Source organism: Gobius niger (assembly GCF_951799975.1).
Source record: "Gobius niger genome assembly, chromosome: 8".
NCBI lineage: Eukaryota > Metazoa > Chordata > Actinopteri > Gobiiformes > Gobiidae > Gobius > Gobius niger.
The window spans coordinates 19,576,209-19,600,375 of NC_136859.1; the positions used below are offsets into that span (position 1 = coordinate 19,576,209).

The window sequence follows — 24,167 nt, forward strand, 5'->3', positions numbered from 1 at the left end:
TCCTGGACTCCTTAAATTTCAAGCACTCAGAAGTTTGAATAGTCATTGATTTGTCTTCATCCTGCGCTGGTCTCCACAACATAAGCTTAAAGACGTATCCATCGTAAAATAACACATTTGAGTTTTTCAATAGTAAGTTATCGGAGCATGTACCTTCAGATGCCTCTAAAATGTAGCGTAAAAAAAAAAAAAAAGACGCCACGGCGGATTAGGCCTGCTTTACCTCGGCTCATTTACATCAGCAGAATCAGCTCTCTAATGCGACTCGAGGAGGGATTAGGCGCACTCCCCTTGACTTTGATCTGATATAAAACACTTGTCTTTCTACTTAGAAATAGTTCCCCCAACGGAGAGAGGAGTCGAACTCATGTATAATTTCGACAGTACCTCAGGTTTTGCCTTTGTAATCATCCCCATGTTAATGTGGGCCGTGGCGCAGTCTACACCCGGCGCCTCATTTGCCGTGGTATGAAGTCGTATTTAAACATTGAACAGGATGAGGGAATGGTGAGAAATCTGTAACTGGCTCAGAGAGAAAGATCATATTCCACCAAATATGGCATAATTCTGATGTTCATTTTAGAAAAGCTGCAGTTTGAATCACTGACGGTAGAAATTTATGACTAAAGGCGCTCTACTACCAACAAAAAGGTATGAACGTGCCAATCAAATAGCAATTGGGATGTCTAAAAACACCACATTCAGTATGTTATGTAGTGTAGTGCATGGTAGGAGTCTGACAATATATCGGTTTTGTGATATATCGTGATATTTTGCTGGACAATACGATGCCGATACTTTTCATTCCGATATCGATACCTTTGATGACATCATGCATATTAATTGCCGATGTCATGCATATTAATGAGGTAGCAGTGCTCCACAGTTTTCACAGTCAATAGAGGCCAATAATGATCAAGAATACAGTCAGAACTGTAGGGGGCAGCACTACAGTTTTAAGCCCTTGGGTCAAACACTGTCACGTATGATGAATAATATGTACTAAAAAAAAGTTAAAATATTGCATGTTTCTTAAAAAAAACGCAACAAATCATAGGTTATTTTTGTGCAATACATCGATAATCGCAATATCGGCTGAGATCATCGTTATCGTGAGCTATGTATCGCGTATTGTATCAAATCGTGAGGGACCCAGAGGTTCCCACCCCTGGAGCACAGACCTGTTTTTTACAGGAGTCAGTTGTGTCTCAAAACCATTAGAGAATGTTTTTTTCAAGTCTTCTGTATTGGTTGTTTGGAGTCGGCTTTGTGATGAATAGCTAGACATCCACCAATACAGACTGAGAGCCTGAACAAACCGTATCAAAAAGCTCTTGAAAAACAACACAGTGGGTATTTCTTATGATTAAGAATTGCTATTAGTTGTGAAGGACGTGGAACGACATCTATTTACATTTCACAAATCCTAACTTAGTCATTGAGTAGATGAAGAGGCACGTCTCGCAGTGACTGAGATTGCCATTGTTGTCCTCAAAGGATTTCACAAAATAATAATAGGAGGCGAGTGAATGCAACGGCTTAGAGGACATAAAGCAGAACTGCAGCGCTGGCAAATGGTACCTCGGATGATTAAAGCTAGTGCTCGGACATCTCTGTTTGTTCCATTGTGACACACAGTATATGAAAGGGTTTTGTGCGTCCTATTTCTGCTCTTGTGCTGGACAGAGTCTGGCAGCGGTGCCTCTGTATCAATAGCCCATATTCTCGTGGTCTTGCTGCTGCGTCCGTGTGTGCTGTCTCGCTGCCTACTTTAATGAATGTCCAGAGACAATTTAGATGAAAGTAATTGAAATGAGGTCTTCAGGGGCGCGGGTGCAACTCCCAATTACAATATCCATTAATTCTGGCCCTGTTCTACTGGTCCGGGCTGCGCTTGTCTAACCCTTTCAGAGTCTATTTTCTAAAATCAGCCATATTGACTAGCATGATGTAAGTTCTGACTCGAAATCGAATGATGGTTTCTACATTTAAAACTGCTCCATCATGTAGTAATGCACTTAGTTGCCAGAATCTGAATGTTCAAATGCAGGATGAAAAAAAACACTCAAAAAATGGGAGATACATGTAGACAATTGGAGTTTCCATGTGGCATAGCGTTTTTGCTAGCTGCCCTCCCTGATGGAACCATTTTAACTCCCTGAGACACAGAGATACTTTAATAATCCTAATTATAGATGTGTCCTGTCCAGTGGTCATTGATAGAGCTCTTATAACCAGCAGGCTGGCAGTTCAAATTCTGGCCACAACTGGGCAAGACACTTCACTCACCTTTTCTCCACTGTTTGTGTAGACTGTGTATGAACGATAGTGTGAATGGGTGAATGGTTCCTTATTTAAAAAAAATTGTTCTTAATGTTTTGCCTGATAAAATAAAGGAAATAATTATTATTTTAAAACTACATAATTATATTTATTTTTGCACCAAATCTGTATGAGCTTTTTTTTTTAACACATACATTTTATTTGTGAAACGAGCATATACAATTAAATATATAAATTATGGTAAATTATCTCAATTTATATACCGTAATGCTTTTCTACCTACATTAGGCACTCAACACGCTTTTACATCGAGAAACGACACACCAGTTCAAACTCTCATTCCGTGTAGATATGTATTGTGGCCTTGAGAAAGCAGCAAACGAAAATGAAAGCGTTAAGGAGCCACAAAAGGAGGTGGCATGTTGAAAGGCGAGGCGTCTGAGAGGATGCAGTGGCTGGACACTGCACGCCAGTGGCTGGCGTGTTGTTCTGTGTATTGTGTAAAACAATGGGTGATGTGCAGAAAGGCCCTGATCTCTCAGGGAATAAGATCAAAGGACCATCTGCCTGCACACAGCAGCGAGCCCACATTTAAACGGTGACAGTGCCCAAGCCAGAACAGCAGACATGTTGTTGCGCCTCTGGTTAAAGAAAGCTAAGACCATCCTTAAATCGAACCAAGCCCTCCATCTGCGACGCTTTGTTTCCTCCGAGCATGTCACTTCTCTAACATATGCTCGACCACTTCCTTTTTGCTGTGCTCGGCACTGTCGAATGAGTCGGCAAGAGCAAATTTGTTCTGCTGGCTTTGGGATTGCTTAAGGATGTATATCTGGAAAGTGGGCTTTTCCGAGTTAATCCCCATGCTACTGTTTAGATGACTAAGCGCTTCAACCAGCACTAAGAAAAATGTGTTAGAACCAGACTTCACTTGTTTGTGGAGTTACTTCACTTAATGCAGTAAGTGAACTCATTTACAACTAGAGACAATGTGTTGTAGACTGCCAAGTAATTTAGAGCTAGAGGTGTCGTTACCTTACATGTAACAAAGTGAGACCACGTGCTGTGTCACAGAGTAATAGTGCTCTTTAAAAAAAACATAATTTACACTACACCATTATTGAAAACATTCACACTAAGTTGCCATTAGCATGTTTGCAAGTATTTTGCACACTCTACTAATGCTTTTGTACAGTATGACAGACACCCAGGTTCCTCATGATGGACAAGTGCAGCTAATGTCATTTAGAAGGAAAACAAGATGGAATAAAAACGGAAGGATCCAGGAGCTATTTCAAGCAGTATTAAATACCGTCTGTAATGACCTTATAGGTGTAGCTTATCGCAGGACTGATAGAAGCTGCCCTACAGGAATATATTTCATTAACTTTGCATAGCTCAAGTCAATGTCTTCAAGTCAAATCAGTTCAATCTCACGAGTTTGGAATTAAATCAATATATCAAATTAAGACAAGCATATTTAACTGTGGGGCAGAGCAGCTGCGCACACACCGTTCACACTGTCAATCACTGCACAGCAATTAACTTCAAATGTAATTCTGGGAAATCAAACAGTGAGAGGTAATGTGAAACAATAAGCTGTCAATTTGACATTTCTCCAGGGTAACATGTAGTAAAGCCAACACACTACATGCACAACACAGTCCTCTGCTCGTGAATTACTCTGAAGTGTTTTGAAATGTGACGTCTGGAAATTAATTTTACTTTAACTTGCTTTGTTTTTGATCCAAAAAAAAAAAGTTCATATGCACGCGAGCATCACAAGACTTCCGAGTGAATTCTCAGGAAGTCTTCCTGTCTCCTTATTTCCCTGTGAGTTAGTTGCAGTGTCTTGTCCAAATAAAGACATGGGACAAAATTAAATGGCAGACCGTGAGCTGGACAGTCACTCGCATCGTGTTAAAAACATCGCATCAGGAGCAACAAAATTCACTGGAGGAAGCTTCTGTGTTCATCACAGTAGGTGTTTTCAGCTAACGGCTAAAACTAAATAAAAATCAAAGTAGCACCAAGATTTTGAATGAGCTGGCTAAAGAAATAATCAGCTCATTTTTTTGTTTCATTTTTGTGGAGTTATTTTTTTAGCTCTGAGATAAAAAACTATTACCTCAATGAACAGTCAAAAAACAACAACACGTAGCCAATGACGTTCCATCAGTAACACAATGTCTGTGAAGTTTTCTTGAACTATTCATTGTTTTGTGCAAGACACCGATAAAACCTTATTGGGGAAATAACGAAGGAGGAAGGACAGCTACCTCTGAAGATTGCACGTGTCACTTGCATGCACAGAACCCATTTGCTTACAGTTTGTGTAGTAAAACAAGTGGAACACACTGTGTTAAAACAATTTCGTGAAATATCGCAGTAATATTATCATCGCAATATTGCATATCCAAGCTTTTCAATATCGTGCTTCCCTATTCCGTAACAACGTTAAGTTCACTACCCTATCCTAATAGCTCTGAGTTGCGCTCACACTACAAAATTCACATGACGTTCTAATCTCCAATAGACAGGAAAAAAATCTAATCTAAACTACTCATTATTTGTTATGGATTAGACCTCAGACTCTATTGCGTGGCATGTGTACTTTTGTAATTTCTTGTTTGCATAAAGAAGGTCCATGTACCTAGCATACGTAAAATGCTACATACAAATCACGACAACAAAAACCACTGATACAATAGTGTGTATGAGAGGCCTTACCTCTGCAGAGTGGCACAGGGAAGTCCCACACAGACACCCCTCCTGCCGTCCTCACACAGGTGAGCAGAGAGTGTCCGTCCAGCACGTACCCACTCACACACCTGTATCGGATCTTATCTCCTACATTGAACTGGGTCCCGTTTAAAATGCCTTTTGGAGGGACCCCTGGATTTCCACACGTACTGCTTTTGAGTTCTGAAAAAGAAAAGGAAAAACATACATATATATTATATTCATTATTATGATATTGTAGATAAAATCCCTCTCACAACCTGTCTCTCCATATCTACTGTATGATAAAACTACGCATGGCACAGCAGCCCTCTTACAAAGCTTTCACACATTGGGCTGATTTAGTTTAACACAGCAAAACTCTGCAGTTTGTTACGAGCACCAATTAAATGCTATTTTAAACCATTCGTATTGCATTTAGCAGCTGCTTCTGAAGCTTGTGGCTATTTGCACACCACATCCCAATTGTGAATGAGTAAACAGTAGGCAGCTATATTTATCATTTACTGAGACAGTAGTCTATATACCCAGCAAATGTGTGCTTTTCAATATTTAAAAGTTGGCTGTAAAATATCATAAAAACAAACAGACACGTGCTTCCCCTTTAGCATTTAAAATCACCAACTACTGTGAATTTTATCGACACATTAAGATGCATAACAGCATTTGTGAGGGAAAAAATCAATCGAAGTTAATAAGCCTGGAAAGATGCTGGGTTTCATGGGGCTAATACAAAAATGTCTGTTGGTGCTAAAAATGTGTTTAAAAAATAATCTGAATTATATTGAAATATCGATCCATCGTTATCACCTAAATGTTATTGTTCACATCGCATTGTTCACATCGCATGCCTCTGTGGTATGCTGCTGCAGCTCGTGTATAGGATCGTGTTTATCACAGCTATGTAGCACAAACTTCAATGAGTGAGCATACCCAGGGCGCAGCGTGGATTCTGGCACCACGCGGCAATTGTGTCTCTATGGGGCTCACGGAGACTGTGAAATCTCCATGTGTTTGTTTGAAATATTAAAAGTGCAGGGTTCAACAAAGTGTAACTAAACACATCAAACGCAAATCTAAATATTAACACACCCTCTGGATATCGGCTACACAGGACACTGGAAAACAAATTCGACTTTAAAAGTACTAGCATGAAGATAATCGTCGTCTACATACAGTATGCAGAGTGAGGACGGGTGTTTTCTTTAGCAGCTTGTGTTGATACAAGCTCCTCAGCCACAAGCACTTTATATTCATTGCGTTGAACATGGGCCAATCACATGAAGATTCCTTTTGGAGAGAACAGTCAGGCTAAGCATTAATCAAACTACTACCAACAAAAACTGATCGTGACTTTTTTGAAGCGGTTTTGTCGTAATTTTATTGATTTTAGTTTTGTCACGTTTTTTCGATTGTGTTATTGTTGCTTTTCTGGCTCATTTTCGAGGATATTTTTTTAGGCTTTTTCCAAGAAGCTTTTGGAGTAACGCCAAACTAGGGCTGCTCGATTATTGAAAAAATAGCAATCACGATTATTTTAGTCATAATTGAAATCACGATTATTTGTTGCCTTTAAAAACAAGTCTATCTTTATTTTATTTATTTATTAATCAAAAAACTATGCTGAATATTTTCTGTTTTCTGAACAGTCATAAAAGTACAAATGATTTCAAGTCTGCCTCAATTGAGGAAAGGTCTCTGTTTCACACCTGCCCCCTGCTGGCCAGCCCTCACACCTGCGCAAGTAAACTCATGCTGCGTTCCATTTGTCCTTGGAGGTCGGAACTCGGAGCTAGGAAAGAATTTTTTCTGAGTTCCAGCGTTTCAGTTGTCAAGTCGGAAATTGTAATCAAATTAAAAGAAATAAGAAACATTTAAGCTTTGATGCTTAACTTACTTGTTTTGTAAACCCGAACAACGTGGTTATGTCTACGATCTCATAAATAATGTAACAAATCAATAAGGGAGCGCAGTTGGCTTTAAGCCGTGAGGTACGTGAGCAAGATTAGTATCTCAAAGAAAACTGTCCATTTTATAACCCCAGCGGCTCAACTCGTGCACAAGAGCTGAGTGACAGACAGTGAGCAGCAAAAGAGGACAACTTAAGTGTTAAAAACACAAGAAATCTAAAAATATTTTAGTGGGTTGTTTTTATTTACTGCTAACACCGTGCGCCTCCATGTTGTTTTTCCCACCTTGGGGGTTGTGAGGATCGTCCGACTTTCCCAGTGGGAAATCCGAGATAGGGGGGCGTTCCAGTTGAAAGTTCCCACTGGGAAGTCGGAAATTCCGAGTGCCGAGTACAAATGGAACGCAGCATGAGCAGTTTGTTTTTATGTCAGGCAAAAGCATGAGCCATGGCACGTGAAATGCGAAGGGACAGTAATCCAGCATGAAATATGGCTTTGCTTCATGAGATCAATTCGGATGGACAAGCGGGAGGGCATCCTTAATAATTGTTTGTTTCTATAATAAGTTAAAAGGATAAACATTTACTAAAGCTATTACTATTTCTTTATTTTTCGTTTTGGAGTGCATTGTGCTGAAGTGCTGTGTTGTCTGTCCAGTCAAAACTTTAGACTTATTGTCTAATGTATTTTGTGTTGTGTTCTGTTGAACTGTTGAAACTGTTACGTATTGTTTGTTTGTCTTTGTTGGTCTTTTTGAATACATTTTTTTTTTCCGATTATGTATATTGTATTAATCGAAATTGTGATCAAATGTCAATAAATTGCACAGCCCTACGCCAAAAGCAACGACATTGTAACTAAAACGGCCTCAAATCAAACTAAACCAGGACTGCAAAAGATCCTTGAGCATCACTGTGACAAGAATGAGATCCTGTATATTTTTTTATTCTTTGCTGCGTTTATTAGCAATATATTGAATGTTACGTACATGCATTGGAGGAAGACCAAGACAACATGGCGTTAAGAACCATCTAATTTACTAATTCAATGTTTAACGAAAAGCAGCTTGAAGCCCGTGAACCTGAGTTTGCCCCTGAGCAGCGCACTCATTTTAGCTCCAGATGTTTGCGCGTCCGACCAGATTGCGTTCAGCCAAATATAAAACTTAATGGCACAAATTAATTATGCAACTTTGGATCTCACACGAGAAACTTTTAATTAACCAATTACGCATTTTCCCCAAAAACAAAGCGAATGAGAAAATGCTATAATTATGAGCAGTTTGAGTGTTTGGCAACAATCAACAAACTAAACATTTTGCAAATAGACTTGTCGGACCCTACAGTAGTAGTTTCTGCTTGCCGTTATGGAGCGTCAGCATGTTTTTGAAGACCCTTCATACAAAAATAAGTGTCGTTCTCCGCTAAATGTTTTTCGAGAAGCTCACCTCGGGTCTCTCATTAAACAGTAATAGAAGCGTCCCAGCCGTAATTACCCATCCACTGAGTCACTGCCCGTCGGTCACTCTACAGTCGAAGCCACTGTGGCACATGCTCGTCACTGGGATAGGTGCATTCAGAAGCATATGTGGATAATATTCAGCGTGAGGACTGAATAGAAAAGGCATATTTTATTCAGATTTATGTTTGAAAACTAAGTGAAATCGCTGCAAACAGACTGTACCCCACATTAAATGAGATGATCCACTTTTATGAGGCTCTCAAAAACTGCCAGAAGAGTGGAAAAGTGTTAGATACAGTAGTAGCTCAAAGCCAGGGAGTTTTACTTTCTGAAGGACAACCAATAACAGTGAGGCAAACTCTGCGAAACCAGCTGGTGCGAAAACACCTTGGGCTGGTGGTAGAAACTAAAAATGTCGTAAAAACTTCTACAGAAATGCAAGTACAAGATCAGAGCACAGTATCAATGCAGTGCAAAAAAAAAAAGGGAAAAAAAAGTTGGGACAGTGAGTAAAATGTGGATAAAAAGCAAGCACACCTGGTATTTCTCATGAAAGTTAGAAATATTGCGGTTTCACCACAAGGGCTAAAGCTCTTCATTTGGCCTGTCTAATGACGCTCTTTGAAGAAGAGTCTTACAGAGTGGCATGTTGTGAGTGTACAGTCCCCACAGGAGCTAAGCCTGTGTGGATTTCATGTCTGCCTCCTGTCTGCTGCTGGAAGGAAGTCTGGCAAACCAAAGGGAGATGCCTCAGCAACAACCGAGGCGCGCAAATGTTTCTCACAATTACCATGGGCTTTTTTTCCCCTCCGCTTCAGAAAATAGTTACAATAAGTTGAACTGCAGAAATGAGCTGACTTTGGACATATCCTGTCACCTCCACAAATGCAGCATAATTTGTTTAAAAAATAGCTCTAACAGTGCACCTACTCTCAGTAATCACATTTAGTGTCCGGGAGTGTCAGAGCATAGTCAGAGCTCTGTGCCACTGTAGCCTAACCTGACCAGAGATTGACAGCTGGACCAGAAATGAGATTCAGTGAGACCATGTCCTTCACTGTGTCCTTCATAACTATGCAAATCTAAATCCACTTAATTGCAGTCTAGATTCAATCATCTCGGAGAGTCTACAGCTTCTAACATCTAGCCATAAGAATGAGACTATTTACATATTCATGTCCACAACGGAGCAAACCATATCAGCATTACAGAAGAGAAGCTGATGTACACAGCAGGAGACACCACTCTGAATTATGAATGAGAACTTTGACTGAGTGTTTGTTTGTTTGGTTTGGATACGACACCCCTAAAGGACCTGGCTCCTTTGGGCAGAGTTTCTGTTTGGGGTTAGCACCAGGTGCTTCTATTGCTGAGCATAATGTAAACACCCCAAATAACAAGTAAAACAGTGCTCATGTTATTCCATACTAAGCCAACCACAGTGGGTTACATGCATTGGTAATGTACGGATCCATGCCTTGATAAGCCTCGAGGACAGTTGATTTACTCAAGCAATCTAATAAGGTAATGAAGCAAATCTAAACTTATTTCTTTTCCGTCTCTGATACGTTAGTCATCAACGAAAGACGTTATTTTCTAATGGTCAAAACGTCCGCCAAGACCTTGGTGCCAAATCCAAGGTAAACAGAGAGTTGGCAAAGCTTCCTGTGTAAGAATTATACCAGAATATATTTGAATAAATACTGTATGAACCAGATGGTTCACTGTGGGCCTCTTTTAAAGATACAATTTGTGTACATACTGTTCAATAGCATTATAATTAAGATGTACCAATCCAACCTTTTCTTTCTCAATATTGATGCCATTGACTTTTTTCACGTCTGACGTCTGAAACCAATTGAAACCAACAAATACAAGTCGAGCATGTCACCAAACTGACTCAAATATGCAAGAAAATAGGCCTATAGATTTATATAATTGCTCTGGACAAATTAAAGTGCAATTATTTTGAGACATCCATTGGCAACAATGGCCAGTACAAAGTTTATAATGCATTCATTGATTGGTCTTGCCCATTACTGATATCCTGAACTAATTCACACCTTTATTTAACCAGGAAAAAATCTCATTCGGATCAAGGATTTCTTTTACAAGAGTGCCCCGGGAACTGATCTCGAATCCAGTATTTTTTATCTGAATGTTACTGTGTTACTCTTACTTATGAATGTTACTCCAATTTCACACTTTATGACAGCAAAAATCTTATGAACAAATGGAGACGAGCATGATCCAATTTAACCCACTAAGTGTCTAGGGACATGCAGAGCCAGGCCAGTTCCGAGTGCGCAGATGGGAGGGGAGAGGTGCTGCACTGGTTGGCCCTGGGAGATGGGAAGGACAGCAGGGTAAAGGCTAGTGGAGTGGAGAGGTCAGAGCCAGAGAAGAATTTGTTATGAGAGCATAAAAATGGAAAGAACATTTTAATCAACAATACATGCATATATTTTTCATCCACCAGAACGTAGTTTTGGCATAAAAAAATGTCCAAATCAGTATGAAAGGAATGTTGGTACATGACAGCCTCTACCTACCTATGAAGGGGTATCCATAGTAACTATGGGCCTTAGGGAAGGTGCACACTAGACAATGATTGGCTACAGGGCTGACATAACTTATAGGACACAGTAGCGCACGGTAGACGGGGCCTTTCTGTGTGGAGTTTGCGTGTTCTCCTTTTGTCTACATAGGATTCCTCTGATTTACCCTAACTATAAACAAGTACAATAGGTTAATCCTCCAGCCAGGTGTTTCTGACCATTAGCCTGGCGCCACCTCTGGAGATGGGTCCACGAGCGCCGGCCTAAGCTGGCTGCTCACTGTTTATACAGGTCGCCCCAGCGTCATTGAGGATGGGTCAAATGCAGAGAACAAATTTCCCTCCAGGGATCAATAAAGTATATCTTAACCTTAACTTTGACAATCCCCTGAAAACATGCATGTCCCTAGAGAGAGGGGAATATAGGGTATAGCCTGCACTAAAACTGGGATGAAATACAGACTTCACTTGCCATGAGTTACAGTACTTTGTCTATAAAGCACACATGAGTCCAGTAAAATGAGTAGGACGTAAGGAAAGTAAAACACAGACAGTTTATGGGGAGAAAAGTGTAAATACAAATGTGATTTAGATGAAATCTTGAGATGGAAAAGAGCAAAGAGTGAGGGCTGGTCACAGGACAGTTCATATTTAGACAGCTCCCTCTTGCACTCTGCTCTGCTTCAACACACATAACTCACTACATCCATTAACTCAACCAATTCCCATCGCCATCTGCCATGCAATTCCACTGCACCTCTGGAGTCACCCAAAAGGTCCACTTCTTCCAGGGAACGGAGATGGATTAAAAAAAAAAAGTGAGATGAGATTTGCCTGCTTGAGATGGCGAATGCTTTTGATAAATCAACACAGCGCAGGAAATATAAAGATAGTCATTCAGATAAGGATTGAAAAACAGCTTGTGAAAAATTAAATCAAGCTGATGGGCCCAACCATTTATGTAACATTGTTCTTTACACACAAAAGGATGCAAGACTCACCTTCAAAAGTAGCTTTAAATCCATGGGCGCTTACTGCAAAGTCGCTGGTAAGCCTCAGTGAAAATATGGACCCAGAGCTGGTAACAGGCGCAGGAATGGTGAATCCCGTTAACCTGCAGAAAACACATTGCACAGTTGTAAACACTATTGCGTTCAAACCACTGATAAAGCGCTTCAAGCACTAGAGATGCATTATTAAACAACTTATTTTGAAAGCTCTGTCAGAGGATTTATCACGCTAAACTGATCAAGTAAAAAACGTGAGGTCTGAGAATGTATGATATAAAAATGTCTGTGCATTTTTTTTTTTCATCTTGTTACTTATGTTCTGAATAAATCAACAGACAGAATCATCAGACAGAATGTGTAATAGAGAGAATTTCACCAGAATTGCTTCACGACCAAAGCATAACCCTTCTTAAATTTTGATGTGGCCTTGTAGCCTCAATTCACACTCATCAGATACATATTCCAAAAAGTCGCAAACACTCTATGTAAGCCAAACCGAAAGAAGCTGAGACAGAGAAGTTAAAGAAAAAGAAAGAAAGTGTCATCTGTGTTTGTGTGTTGAATTTTGCTGAAGTGACACAGAGACCTTACAACCAGTAAATTCAACTTAAAAAAAAAAATCTAAATAAAGTTTCCATTTTCTTGTGTGACATAATAGCGTTGCCATAGATTTCCAATAACAGAAAATAATGGGTCTGTGCAATTTCCCCACAGCTCCTGCACCACTTTACACGCATAAAGAAATAATCACTGTTGTTATGCACTATTTACTTTTATTTCTTGTACTTTTAGGCAAGGCCACATGATACATTTGAACAGTGAACAATACTTGAGAAGAGAACTAAGCGGCAGCACTAAAAACAAGAAGGTACCATATCACTCCGCAAAGTGAACCCCAATTTAAATTGATGACTACTGAAAGCCCTCGAGCCCCCCAGACCCCGCAGCTCTATAGTTTTATGTCTAATAAAAGTGAATAGCTTTGAGAACTGTGATGCAATTTGTCCCTCAATAATTTGGTGGGTAGTATACAATCGAAACCCATGCGAGGATCTCTGTTCCATTGTGCGATTGCGTTTGAAGGCTGGCAGCTGCATTGTAACAGACTGGTTCATTACTGCATTTCAAATTAGGTGCAGATCCAAACAAATCCATTTGCTTTGACGACGTCGTAAACAAGATGTGTTGCGGACCATTCTCGCCGAGCAGCTGCTGATGTCGTATCGACCTCCGCCGTTCTGAGCCGTGCCGCGCCGGATGAACCCGGCTTGTGGATCAAACCAAATGTCGTATTTTTCCGCGTCCATCTTGTTCTCCGCTGCTAGTTTTGGGGCCGTTTGTGTGTGTCTGATCGTCCGCTCGAAAATAAGCCCAGTGAATAACAGCGGCAGGAGGCCAAATGCAGGAAAAAAACAGATATCCCCTCAGTGGCCGCAAACAAGAGGATGGTGTATTTACAACTTCAATAGAGTTTCAAATTACAGCACGGTGAACTGCGCCGGTCCACACAATTACTCTTTGTGAAGATATAGTCCACAGCAGGCCAGGATCCAAGTACTGTTGATGCAGATTTCAATACAGCTGGCTTGTGCAAGACAGCACACTGTGTAACAGGGCTTTTCAAACTAACATATGGAAGTTTCAAACTTCTACACAAATCTAAAAGCATTCACTTAAAAGTCAAACGGTCAAAATCATAAACCATGATTTCTAAAATAGGATAAAATCAAGGCTGAATGAAATTTAAAGGGACTATACAGAGTATAAAAATGTTAACATAATGTATTTTCCTCACCCTACATGTTCCAGCCATGTCCTAATGTGTAGAATGAGCCCAGACCTGTTCACCACAACTGCCTCTAAAATCATGAACTGTCACTCAAAAAGTTGTTAATTCGGGTCCAAAGTGCCGTCATGCACGAGCTTAATACAGAAGGTGCAGTTACACGTATGACCTGAGATGGCAGTAGTGAGTATAAAATGGCAAACTTGCATCTAGCCCCTTTAACCAACAATATTAATTGTTTTTGGGATTAGGGCTGTGCAATATCAGCATGATGTTTTTTGGTAACACTTTATAATAATGGTACATGAGTTCTTGCATGATTTCATGAAACATTCATGCATTACTAAATCATGACTTCTCAGGAACAAACATGATCACATGTTGGCTCATGAATGACTTCATCCCTGAATTAAACGTCCAACTACTGTAATGAATGTACATGAAAATCTTAATAATTCATCATGATCATGAGGATCACTTAAAAATGCCATGAATTCACTAAAACAGCAATGAAATGACAATAAAATGATCAATGATCATGAGGATCATACATGATCATCATATGGTGGAAATCTACTTGCAAATGATGTCCCCTGAACTTAAGTGGTGCATTACCCTGAACATTTTAACCTGTTTAAGATTTCTAAATTGTTTCCTCAATTGGAATTTCTGTGTGGAATTAAAGATTTATTAGAAATTATTACAAGCACAGCATAACCAAATAAGATCGCCAGAGCTGCTCTTTCACAGGTTCAAAGGTTTAGGATAATGCACCATAATGCAATTATGATGTATTAAGGATTAGCAAACGATAAATTCCTGATTGTCGTAATTTCATCCTGTAAAGTTATACTTTGTAGATTTCCACCATATGAGTCATGATGTTCATGCATGATCTTCATGATCATGATTGGTTGATCATTTTATTGTCATTTCATTGCTGTTTTTGTGAATTCATGGAATTCTTATGTGATCCTCATGATCATGATGAATTATTAAGATTCTCATGTACATTCATTACCTTAGTTAGAAGTTTAATTCAGTGATGAAGTAATCCATGAACCAATGTGATCATGTTTGTTCCTTAGAAGTCATGATTTAGTAATGCATGAATGTATCATGAAATCATACATTTGTTTGCAGTGAAGATTGGACTTTGGAGGAATAAAATGTTTTGTGTAAGCATTAATTTGATAATCTGAGCTTTATTTGTAAATGTGTATCCCCTGAACCTGATGCAAGTGATGTCACATCAAAGCAACAGCATAGCAACAGAAGACAAATGAGTGTCAAGTCTACGCTAGTATTATTAGAGCCCAGCCCAAATTGAGATAATTTTAGTTTCCAGATTATTTCGCAATATCGTGCAGCCCTGATTACCAATAAAGTGAATTATAAAGAATATACCCTGGAGTTTTTACTGTCTTGTCCCGGCAGTAAAGGATCAGAGGGTCAGAGCCATTTGCAGTTGGGAGTTGTATATTTTATGAATCTAGATTTGACAGCACGCAGCGCAGTCTTCTGGAATGGCCTCCCTCTCCACATGTCTGCGGATGGAGGGAGACCCATGTGGGAAGTAATTACAGACTGAGCTCAAGTGAAAAGGGAGGAGAATCAATGGCTGCAGTCTGCATGGTGCAGGGCTTAAAGCGCCACTGCGAGGCCAAGCTTCCTCTCAACTTCACCCTCCATGACCTTATCTCTGCAGTATGCTGCTGCCGGAGCTCTTGGCAATCTGTGGGTTAAACCAACACTTAATCATGCAATTATTGCTGCTGAAAGAAGAGACAACAAATGGAGAGTAAAGGTGAAAGGGATGACAGTCATATTTGGGCATGTATTTTCTCATAAAAGCACACTTATGTATATATATATATATATATATATATATACAACGTATATATAATATTTGTTCAGGTTCTACAGGCAAAAATCCAAATAGAGGGTTTGGAAGCCATTTTGTAAGCCTGGAATGGTGGAACAACCGAGAACTGAGGGTGGAACATTAGTTTAAGTTGATTTTAGTATTTATCTAAATTGTTATTTGGTGCTAAAATCGCAATCATTTTCCATCAACATATTGCCCATCCCTAATGATGAGATTATGCTTGTCTTTATGTCACTGGTAAAAATGGTGATTATGTACGTTGTCTGAAAAGGGAAAAGTGATTTGTAGCTGTCCAAGAAATCCTTCAAACTGAAGTAAAAGTGTATATTTCTTTTGAATTTTTAGTGCTAAAGAGGTCACGGAGAGCTGGCAGTGGAGGATTAAAATTGTATAATGCCATCCTTCTGTCTGATGTGGACAGCTGAGAGATATTCTGTACGACACTGAACATGCAGTCACATTTGACAAAAAGAATAAGGTAAATGAATGACTTTCCACACAAGTTGGTGCTCTGTGTGTTTTTTGTGTTCTCTTTAAACACTTTGTGACCCTGTTTTGGCACAAACGCGACAAGTCATTTGGGACTCCGCTGCTGCCTGTTGCTTAGGTAACAGAGGCAGTGAGTGAGGAGACGGCGTCTAAATGAAATAACTAGAACAAGAAGAAAATTGCCCTTCTGGTGCCTTCTGCATAAACACAAACAGTTCCATTTTATAAAAGGATTTGTATATAACTGGGCAAAATGTAATGTAAAGCAGGAAAAAAGAGGAGAAATACTCACAATAATGAGAATGTTTTTTTAACAGAAAGGGAATTATGTGATTTAGGCAATTAAAAGTCAGATTTTAGGGTAAACAAGGGTAAGTCTATCTCCTCTGTAATGGAGAGGTTTATGGTTCCAGTGTGTAACAATAGAAACAGAAGAACAAACAATATACTGTAGATAAAATACAATCTCATTATTAATTAACCAAATATGCTATCCACACTTTAATGATTTACTAAGACAATAAAAAGAGTTTTGTCACAAACAGTCCAATTATGTGAAACAGCTAAGTGTTCCAAGAGTGTTAATTAGAGTTATTCTGGCTGATTGCTTGATGGCTAAGGTTAGCGGGTCAGTCCAAATTGTGGGCCAGGTGTCCCGCTGACTTGGTCCCGGTAATAGATGAGAGTGACAGAGCAGCCTGGGCTCAGAGCTGGGGTGATTGGCCGGACAGATGCAGCCGCTCCTTCCACCTGAACACACTACATCAGGCCCCGGGCAGGTGTCAGGACGTCCCGCACATGATTAGTGAGGCGCCCACAGAGAGCACACACACCACGGGTGGCTGGCTCTCTCTGTCAAACTACACACTTTCTGCTGCTTCCATTTAATGTGCATTCAAATAACGTTTTTGCATTGTTAGGAGAGAAAAAATAAGCCTTTTGGGTGACCACAAAACGAGGGAGTGGCAATAAATAAATAAAACCATAAATAACCCCTCCTTGAGCTGCCACCTATTGTGGTGGAGAGATTTGAGCAATGGTTGCGTTCCCTGGATTGACGGCGCCTGGTGCTCAGCCTGGGTGAATGTTGTAGGGTCGCCCGTCCTGCTATGGACCCACCACCTGCGGGAGAAGCCTTAAGCGGCTGGTGCAGTTATCGTGCCCCAGCAACCCGTTTTTTTTTGCAAGAACTAACAGGTTGTGTAATCAACCACTGCAGCACCTTAACAAAGTAGATGAAGACCTGACCTTAAACAAAAGCCCCGCCCCCTTAACAACTGTTAGCCTGCTCTATGAAGAAGTTTTAACAGTAGAAGTGCCTGTTGACTCCTTTTGCTGTAATACCAGTGCAGTTTCCTCCACATTTAGCCAAATCACATTGCAATGTGCAGTAGAGGAATATGTAAAAAATATGCATCAAAGGGGACACTACAACTGTGGAGGCTAAAGCCCCAGTCTCAAAGGAAATATCCCTGGAGCTACCTTAAATGCAACCAGCACAGTCATAAGGGCTAGTCAAACTATCTTCTTTTGACAGTCAAGTATCAATAAAATATGAGCGTTATTGCTACAGGAGCTGAGTCTGACTTAAATCTGAAAGTTTTGATTTCCTCATTCTTGCCACCTGTGAGACGGTGACCATACAAAGTTAAGCCCTTTGTGCCCTACACCAAAGGGTAACTTTAAAGGCCAGTCTGGGGTAAGCATAAGTCCTATATAATATGACATGTGCAGGAAGCGACGCACCCAAAGAGATACCATGAAGTTGTGACAGGCTAGACTCACGAGCCACGGGGAGCAGTCTGCTCAGACAGCAACGAGACTTACTTTTTTCAACTTTGAAAGGGGAAAAACGCACCGCGTTGTGTTATTTTCTATGGTAGGAGATCCGGAGAATGAATGACGGACAGCAACTTTTGCTATGAGGTATAATTGGAAAATGGCCTTTTTTTATTAAGCAGGTTATCTGAAAAATATCTGACATCTTAACGATAGTCATTTGTAGCAACAACAAAAAAATCAGATCAGAGCCCTAAATATAATGATCCATTTTGTTGCTTTTTACACCAATTGAATACATTCAGATAGGATTTGAGTCACAGAATAAACAAGTCATCGTTAAGTGGATGAAGCAGCAGGATGTGATATGATTAATGGCCTTGAATAAAAGTCTTTTCTCTGTAATTTATTCATGTTTGGATCTCGTCTCAGCCACAGTTCAGCCACATGCAGACAGGGGCTTTTAATTGAAGAGATGTTTAATCGGCTACTGTCATTGTTAAATGAAAGAACCTTAAGACCTTATCTGGGATTTCTTATTATGGATTTAATAGATGTGAATCACTGCAGACTTTGGATAAACGTTATGTTGGCACTAAAACAAATCCTTTGTTTCAGTTTCTTCCCATCCACTTTAGATTGGTAGGCTCTGTGTGGTGAAGTAAAAAACAGTCCAATTAGGGCATGATTTGTCAAAAACTGCAATATTTAATAGCTGTCTTGAATATTCTAATAATGATATTACTGCAAAATTATAGTAAGCTATTACAGAAGCGTGCATTTCATTAGATTTATACCAGAAAAGGCAAATTGTGTTACATTTTTACGAAATCAGGATCAAAACAAGGCTCAAAATGACTAAAACTGACTAAAACTAAAACTGACTAAAACTGAACTTTTGTATTTTTCTTATTTCATTTATCATGCATTTTTTTCAGTCAAATGGAAAACCTCAGTGATTCTAAGATACATTGTGGCTTCCTGTGATATGGATATAGCATCACCAAATGTCATAATAATGATCATTTGACAATGTATTGTTCAGCTCATGTCCAAATCAGCTTTTTTCACGATCACGCAAAGATTGAACTTCCGACGTTATCATTAGTGCTGGCGTACAAGTGGATTCTAAGGTTTTACTTTTACATCTGTGACTTGAAACCAATAATGAGAGTGAGTACAGCCACTCTGCGCACTGGGGACTGATCCTGGTGCAAGAGCGGCAGCAGAGGAGGAAACTTCACTCAGCAAAGAGAATACATACATCAATGCACTGGCACTAATCATGTCCATCACACCAGGCCATTCTTAAGCGTCTTAAATATTAACCATTGCTTTTGTCTCGTTCCCCTCTGAATTATAGCCCTAATTAATTAAAAGCTTTCATAAATCTCACGTCTCTTTAATCTGTATCAAGGTTTTCTATTTATAATTACGCCGGAAGAGATGGGCGACCAGGAATCGTCTTCACCTGGATGAGAGAAAAACATTCCCAGTTCACTGCCAGGAAGAACAAACCAGCTCTGCCTTATATGGAAATGAGCACCTTAGTGAGCAGCTTTCAGAGCAAGTCTTTTTGATGAAGTTAAACAAAAGGTAAGGGGGGGGGGGAGACATAAAAACTGCTTCCCACAACTCTGAGATTTTTCCATTCCGAGAGCAACATTAATTGCGTACAATCAGGGCCCCAGAGGCAAAGCAGAGATAGTGTGTCTTGGAATTTGGATTTTCTGGCAGCAGACCACATAATAAATCCACGTTTTGAATGGATCCGGTGCTGGGATAAACAGCACTGTGACTAAATGACAAAAACAAAGTTGCTATTTAGAGGTTTGGGGATGGATTAGGAAACACCCATCAACATTTGAGCTGAATTCAATTCTCGCATAAATGACTGGTGCTGCGTGTCCCGGCCACTGAATAGCGGGATTAGAGGATTGGCAGCATCTCAGATATCAACTGTTTTATTGTGCTCATTTATGAACACTTAACCCTTTATTTGGGATATCTGCTGGTATTAGAAGAGCCTCAATTGTTTTGGAAAAAGGGTAGCTGGGGACATTTAGAAACATCATTGCAGTTTCATACTAACAAATGACTTAGCTATTTTAGCATATGCAGGAGGCCCGACCACAACAGAGTGAAATGTAATCGTTGTCGCTATTGTAACTGTATTTGTTGAGTATGTTTATCATCAACATTTTGATGCTATATTTTTACTTGAGTGTATGTGTCTATCTTGTCAGTGTTTATACAGAATCAAAATAGCTACATTAAAGCAGTACTAACAGGTTTACCTTAATAAATCCTTTCCGTAGTCCCTCTGGGGGTAATACAAGTGTTGATGGGATGATTGGGGGGTCTTTCATCTCCCCCTCATGTCTCTAGCCAGCACACTACAAATGCAACTTTCTGCCTCAGAGTCAACAATACACACTAATGGAAGAACGAAGAAGAAGCTAACAGGCTAATGGGCAAAGCTAAATGCGGGTTAGCGCCACTTAAACAACATTTACAGCCGAGTTTGAGTGAAAAAAAAAACTTCATTGTGTAATTGGATGTACAATATCCCTTTGTCTTTTCTGTCAGCGCAGTATTTACTCTCACAGACAATTAATGAGTTAAAAAAACTCAACATGCTACGACACCTGCGGTGGCGCATATGGCCTCTAGGGGCATGAGTTACTTGGTTCTGCTTTAAACTGTTTTTAAGGTGAAAAAATTAAATCCAAAATCAATACAAGGGGGGGTAATAACCAATCAAACCCTATCCCCAAAGGACCAAATGCACTGTGACCAAACAATCAAACAAAAAACAAATGCGCTGCCTACTTTAACATGATGGCTTCTCCATTATAATCCAAACTCACTGCATAACATCTACAATATTCCTCCATGTTTGTTGGATACATAAAAATACTGTTTTGCATACTTCAGATTGACTAAAATGCTTCAATTACTGAGATAAACTAGTGAACTAAACTCACACTTAGCCTATTACAACACAGCTGTTGTTGTGTGCTCTCGTGTTGCATTCAGAGACAGCAGGAATTATTGCAGTTGATCATCAAAGAAAAGATTAATTTGCGGCCATGCCTTCAAGACAGGGAGGCGGGGATCTAATCCTGAATGGTTTGTTGTTAGTAAAACTTTACAGTCCATAATTTTCTTATAAGCACAAAACTGACAACATCTGTAATCACATATGATGACATTATTCCTTGTTGCGGTGCCATTATGCAGGCATTAAATTAAAATCACTGCCAATAAAATACCTTTTGTTTACACAACATCGACGTGAGCAGCAGCACTGATTTAACATCCTTCAGAAATTATCCTAATTATACCACAGCCCAAGATTTACTCAGTGTTTGCTGTATAGACTGGCTGAGGTACAACAATGTCAAAAATGTACTTTGCGACTGCTTTCAAACACAACATATCTTCAGGATTATTTGGCAACGCACACAGGGAGAGTAATAGCCATATTATGTGCAGAGCAAGGTGATTAGACGCCATCAAGTATGAGGACAGATCTTTATGAGCCTGACCTTGCTCCATTATGCAAACGTAATGTACCTGAAGTTAGTCATCTGCACAAGTTTCAACAGTGGTGACTCAGCTCTGGAGTGTCCTCCTCCATGACCTCTGCATGGTTTAAATCACTATCACAATACCATCTGACCTCTGCCCCTCCAGCAGGATCAGGATTAGCAGGGGTGTTCCCAATGAGGATCGGGAACCGCAACACCAAAACCAAAAAAAACAATCATGAGCTGTTTAACGAGTGGCAACCAATTGACTACATGCGGTTAATGAGAGAGTCAGTTCATAATAGCTAAGTTGTCCTGATTTTTTATGTAGCAATTATATGCTAATGTAACAATTAGTATATGCTAATTCTAACAATTAGCACTGATAATTAGTACATGGACTAAAGGCTAAACGTGAATAATCGTTTTCTAAATAGGCAAGATATAAAGTATGCCAGGAAGTAGCAGGAAAAAAGTTACTGCATAGGACTAAACTCAACAGCAAGCTAATTGTTTTAGTTGTGTCTTTGTTACTGTAATAGAGCAAGTATGTCAGTCATACTTTCATCAGCTATTTAATGCCACCTTTTTGATTCACAACAACAAGAGAAGAAGAAATAATACATTTTAATCACAACCACTTCTGCCTTTTTAGACTTTGAATCAGTTGCAAAAACTGCAATACCTGATTAAATTAAAAGCAGTGCACTGGCAGCAGTGGCAGATGAGAGTTATTGTTGAATGTAACAGTTGTAACATGTCGGGTGTTAATATATTGGGTGTTAATATTATATTTATTCTGTCCACTGATGCAAACATTATCCTATAGTCAAAGATTTACCAATACACAAGCCTTACTATTTACTGTTAAAATCAGTGTCAAGTCATCAGGATACTTCACTTAACAAACTCCAGGATGACTTGTCTTGTTTGTTTACGTGTTAAACCTACCATATGTCTTCTCTTGCTCCAAGGAGGACTCAGATCACACACCATTCAGTCCTATCCTCTAATTACAATCTTACAATTGGGTCCAGGACAATAACCTTCTCCAGCTAAAAATTATGGACTGTCATCTCAACAAGATTATAAATTTCTGCTCAAAATTCAATTACCAAAGTGTGCGCCGCTCAGTTGAGAGAATTTACTATCCGAATCATACCCACAATGTCCTAATAATTCAGTTGTGGAGGAAAGAAATACAGCTAACAATGAGGAGCGAAACGTTTCGGCTACAGCCGGATGTGTGCCTTCGAGCAAACACACAGTGCCGTGCACCGTGCAGAAGAATTGTGCAGAGGTAAACAACGAGTAATGCAATGTTTGATTTCTAAGGTTTTGTCTCCGCCAGTGAAGCATTTGAATAGCTGACCCATGCATCACCAGGGCCAACGCGGCACGCTCGACTGGAAGTAAGTGCTACAGGCTGTCTTTTGCGGGGGGGGGGGGTTTCTTGGAAAATCCAGGCTCTCCGTAGTTCATGAATGAATTATAGGAGTACAGCTTCTGTAATGAACGCAACAACGTTCAGGATAACTTCATCTTTTTCTGTTTTTAATGTGAATGCTCTTCTGTGTGGTTACGGTTTGACTTCATGGTTCGTGGTTGACCAGATGCCCTTCCCATGAAGCCAGTCAGATTATGTGGTTAAGAAGCATTAGTTTGGATCCCATTGTGTTATAATTTACAAAGACGACAAATTAACTGTTTAAAAGCAAGACCCAATCAGATAACACATAAACCCATTCTTCGTTATTATTTTTTATTTGTACTGACTAATCCCTCTTGAACTTTTATATGTCTATTTTAATTACTTTCTTAATAAAAAAAAACTAAAAAAAATTCACATGGCACTTTACGAGCAGTAAATCTATTATAGAAAACGCTATCTCAATGGCCGCCTGGGCGCCGCCATTTTTATTTCCCATACCGACTTTGAAGCTAAGCAGGGACGGGCCTGGTTAGGACTGGGATGGGAGACCGTTTGGGAACCTGGCGACAGGAGTGAGTGTGTGCGTGGTTGGTGGTGGGGGCTGATGTGCGCAGTGGACTGAATGAATACTGCAACAAATTGTACACCGACGAGCGTCTGGAAAAGCGCTAAATAAGACTTGCCATGTTCATTTCCCAACAATCCGCGGTCGGCCCCACGTCACCGTCCCACCGGCCGCGGGCATTGGTCACGGGTCCATATGGACCGCGGTGCTGCTGTCCGAGGACAACCCGCCGTCACAACAACGCGAGTGCTCGAGATCTGACTGCCGTGCGTGTGTGTGTGTATGTGTGCGTGCGCGCATCCTAACAGGGCGATGTGTGTGATCGTCACTCACCCTAAACTGCAGCTGCAGACGCTCCGCAGGTACAGGTACATCCTCCAAAACACATCTACGCGTCTTTGTTTCAGTCTCTCCTGCAGTGACCGAGGCTGTGGTTCATTACAGATCCAGTGCTGTCATGTCAGAAGCTCAGACACATGCGTAAGACCCAATCCTGCTCATATTCCGTCTCCAAAGTTTTGTCTCCGAAAAAAAGTACACGCAGAAACACGAGCTTCAACTGAAACGCGCTGCTCCGAGAGCTTCAGCCTCCGTGTGCGGAAAGCGAAAGTGAAACCACTTAACGAGCGCATGGCCTGCACTGTTGCTTTTTTTTTTATATTTATGTTTTTTTTTACTTTGCTGCTGTACCATTTCTTCTCTATTTCTTCTTTACATTCTATAAATCGGCTT

The 24,167-nt window shown here is 40.1% G+C and overlaps 2 protein-coding genes across 4 annotated transcripts in view; one reads left to right on the forward strand and one right to left on the reverse strand.

The window, feature by feature from the left end:
• The window catches only part of eomesb (eomesodermin homolog b), a 383,568-nt gene that overhangs the window by 198,245 nt on the left and 161,156 nt on the right, over positions 1-24,167 (forward strand). The window lies entirely within an intron of this gene.
• LOC306967220 (CUB and sushi domain-containing protein 3-like) overlaps positions 1-24,167 on the reverse strand; it is a 184,190-nt gene that overhangs the window by 130,128 nt on the left and 29,895 nt on the right. For all 3 annotated transcript variants that reach the window (XM_079562149.1, XM_079562150.1, XM_079562148.1), the window contains exons 3-4: positions 11,955-12,067; positions 5,014-5,208 (exon numbers count right to left, since the gene is read on the reverse strand). In XM_079562149.1, coding sequence (XP_079418275.1) covers positions 5,014-5,208; positions 11,955-12,067 — 308 coding nt within the window. The remainder of the gene's footprint in view (positions 1-5,013; positions 5,209-11,954; positions 12,068-24,167) is intronic.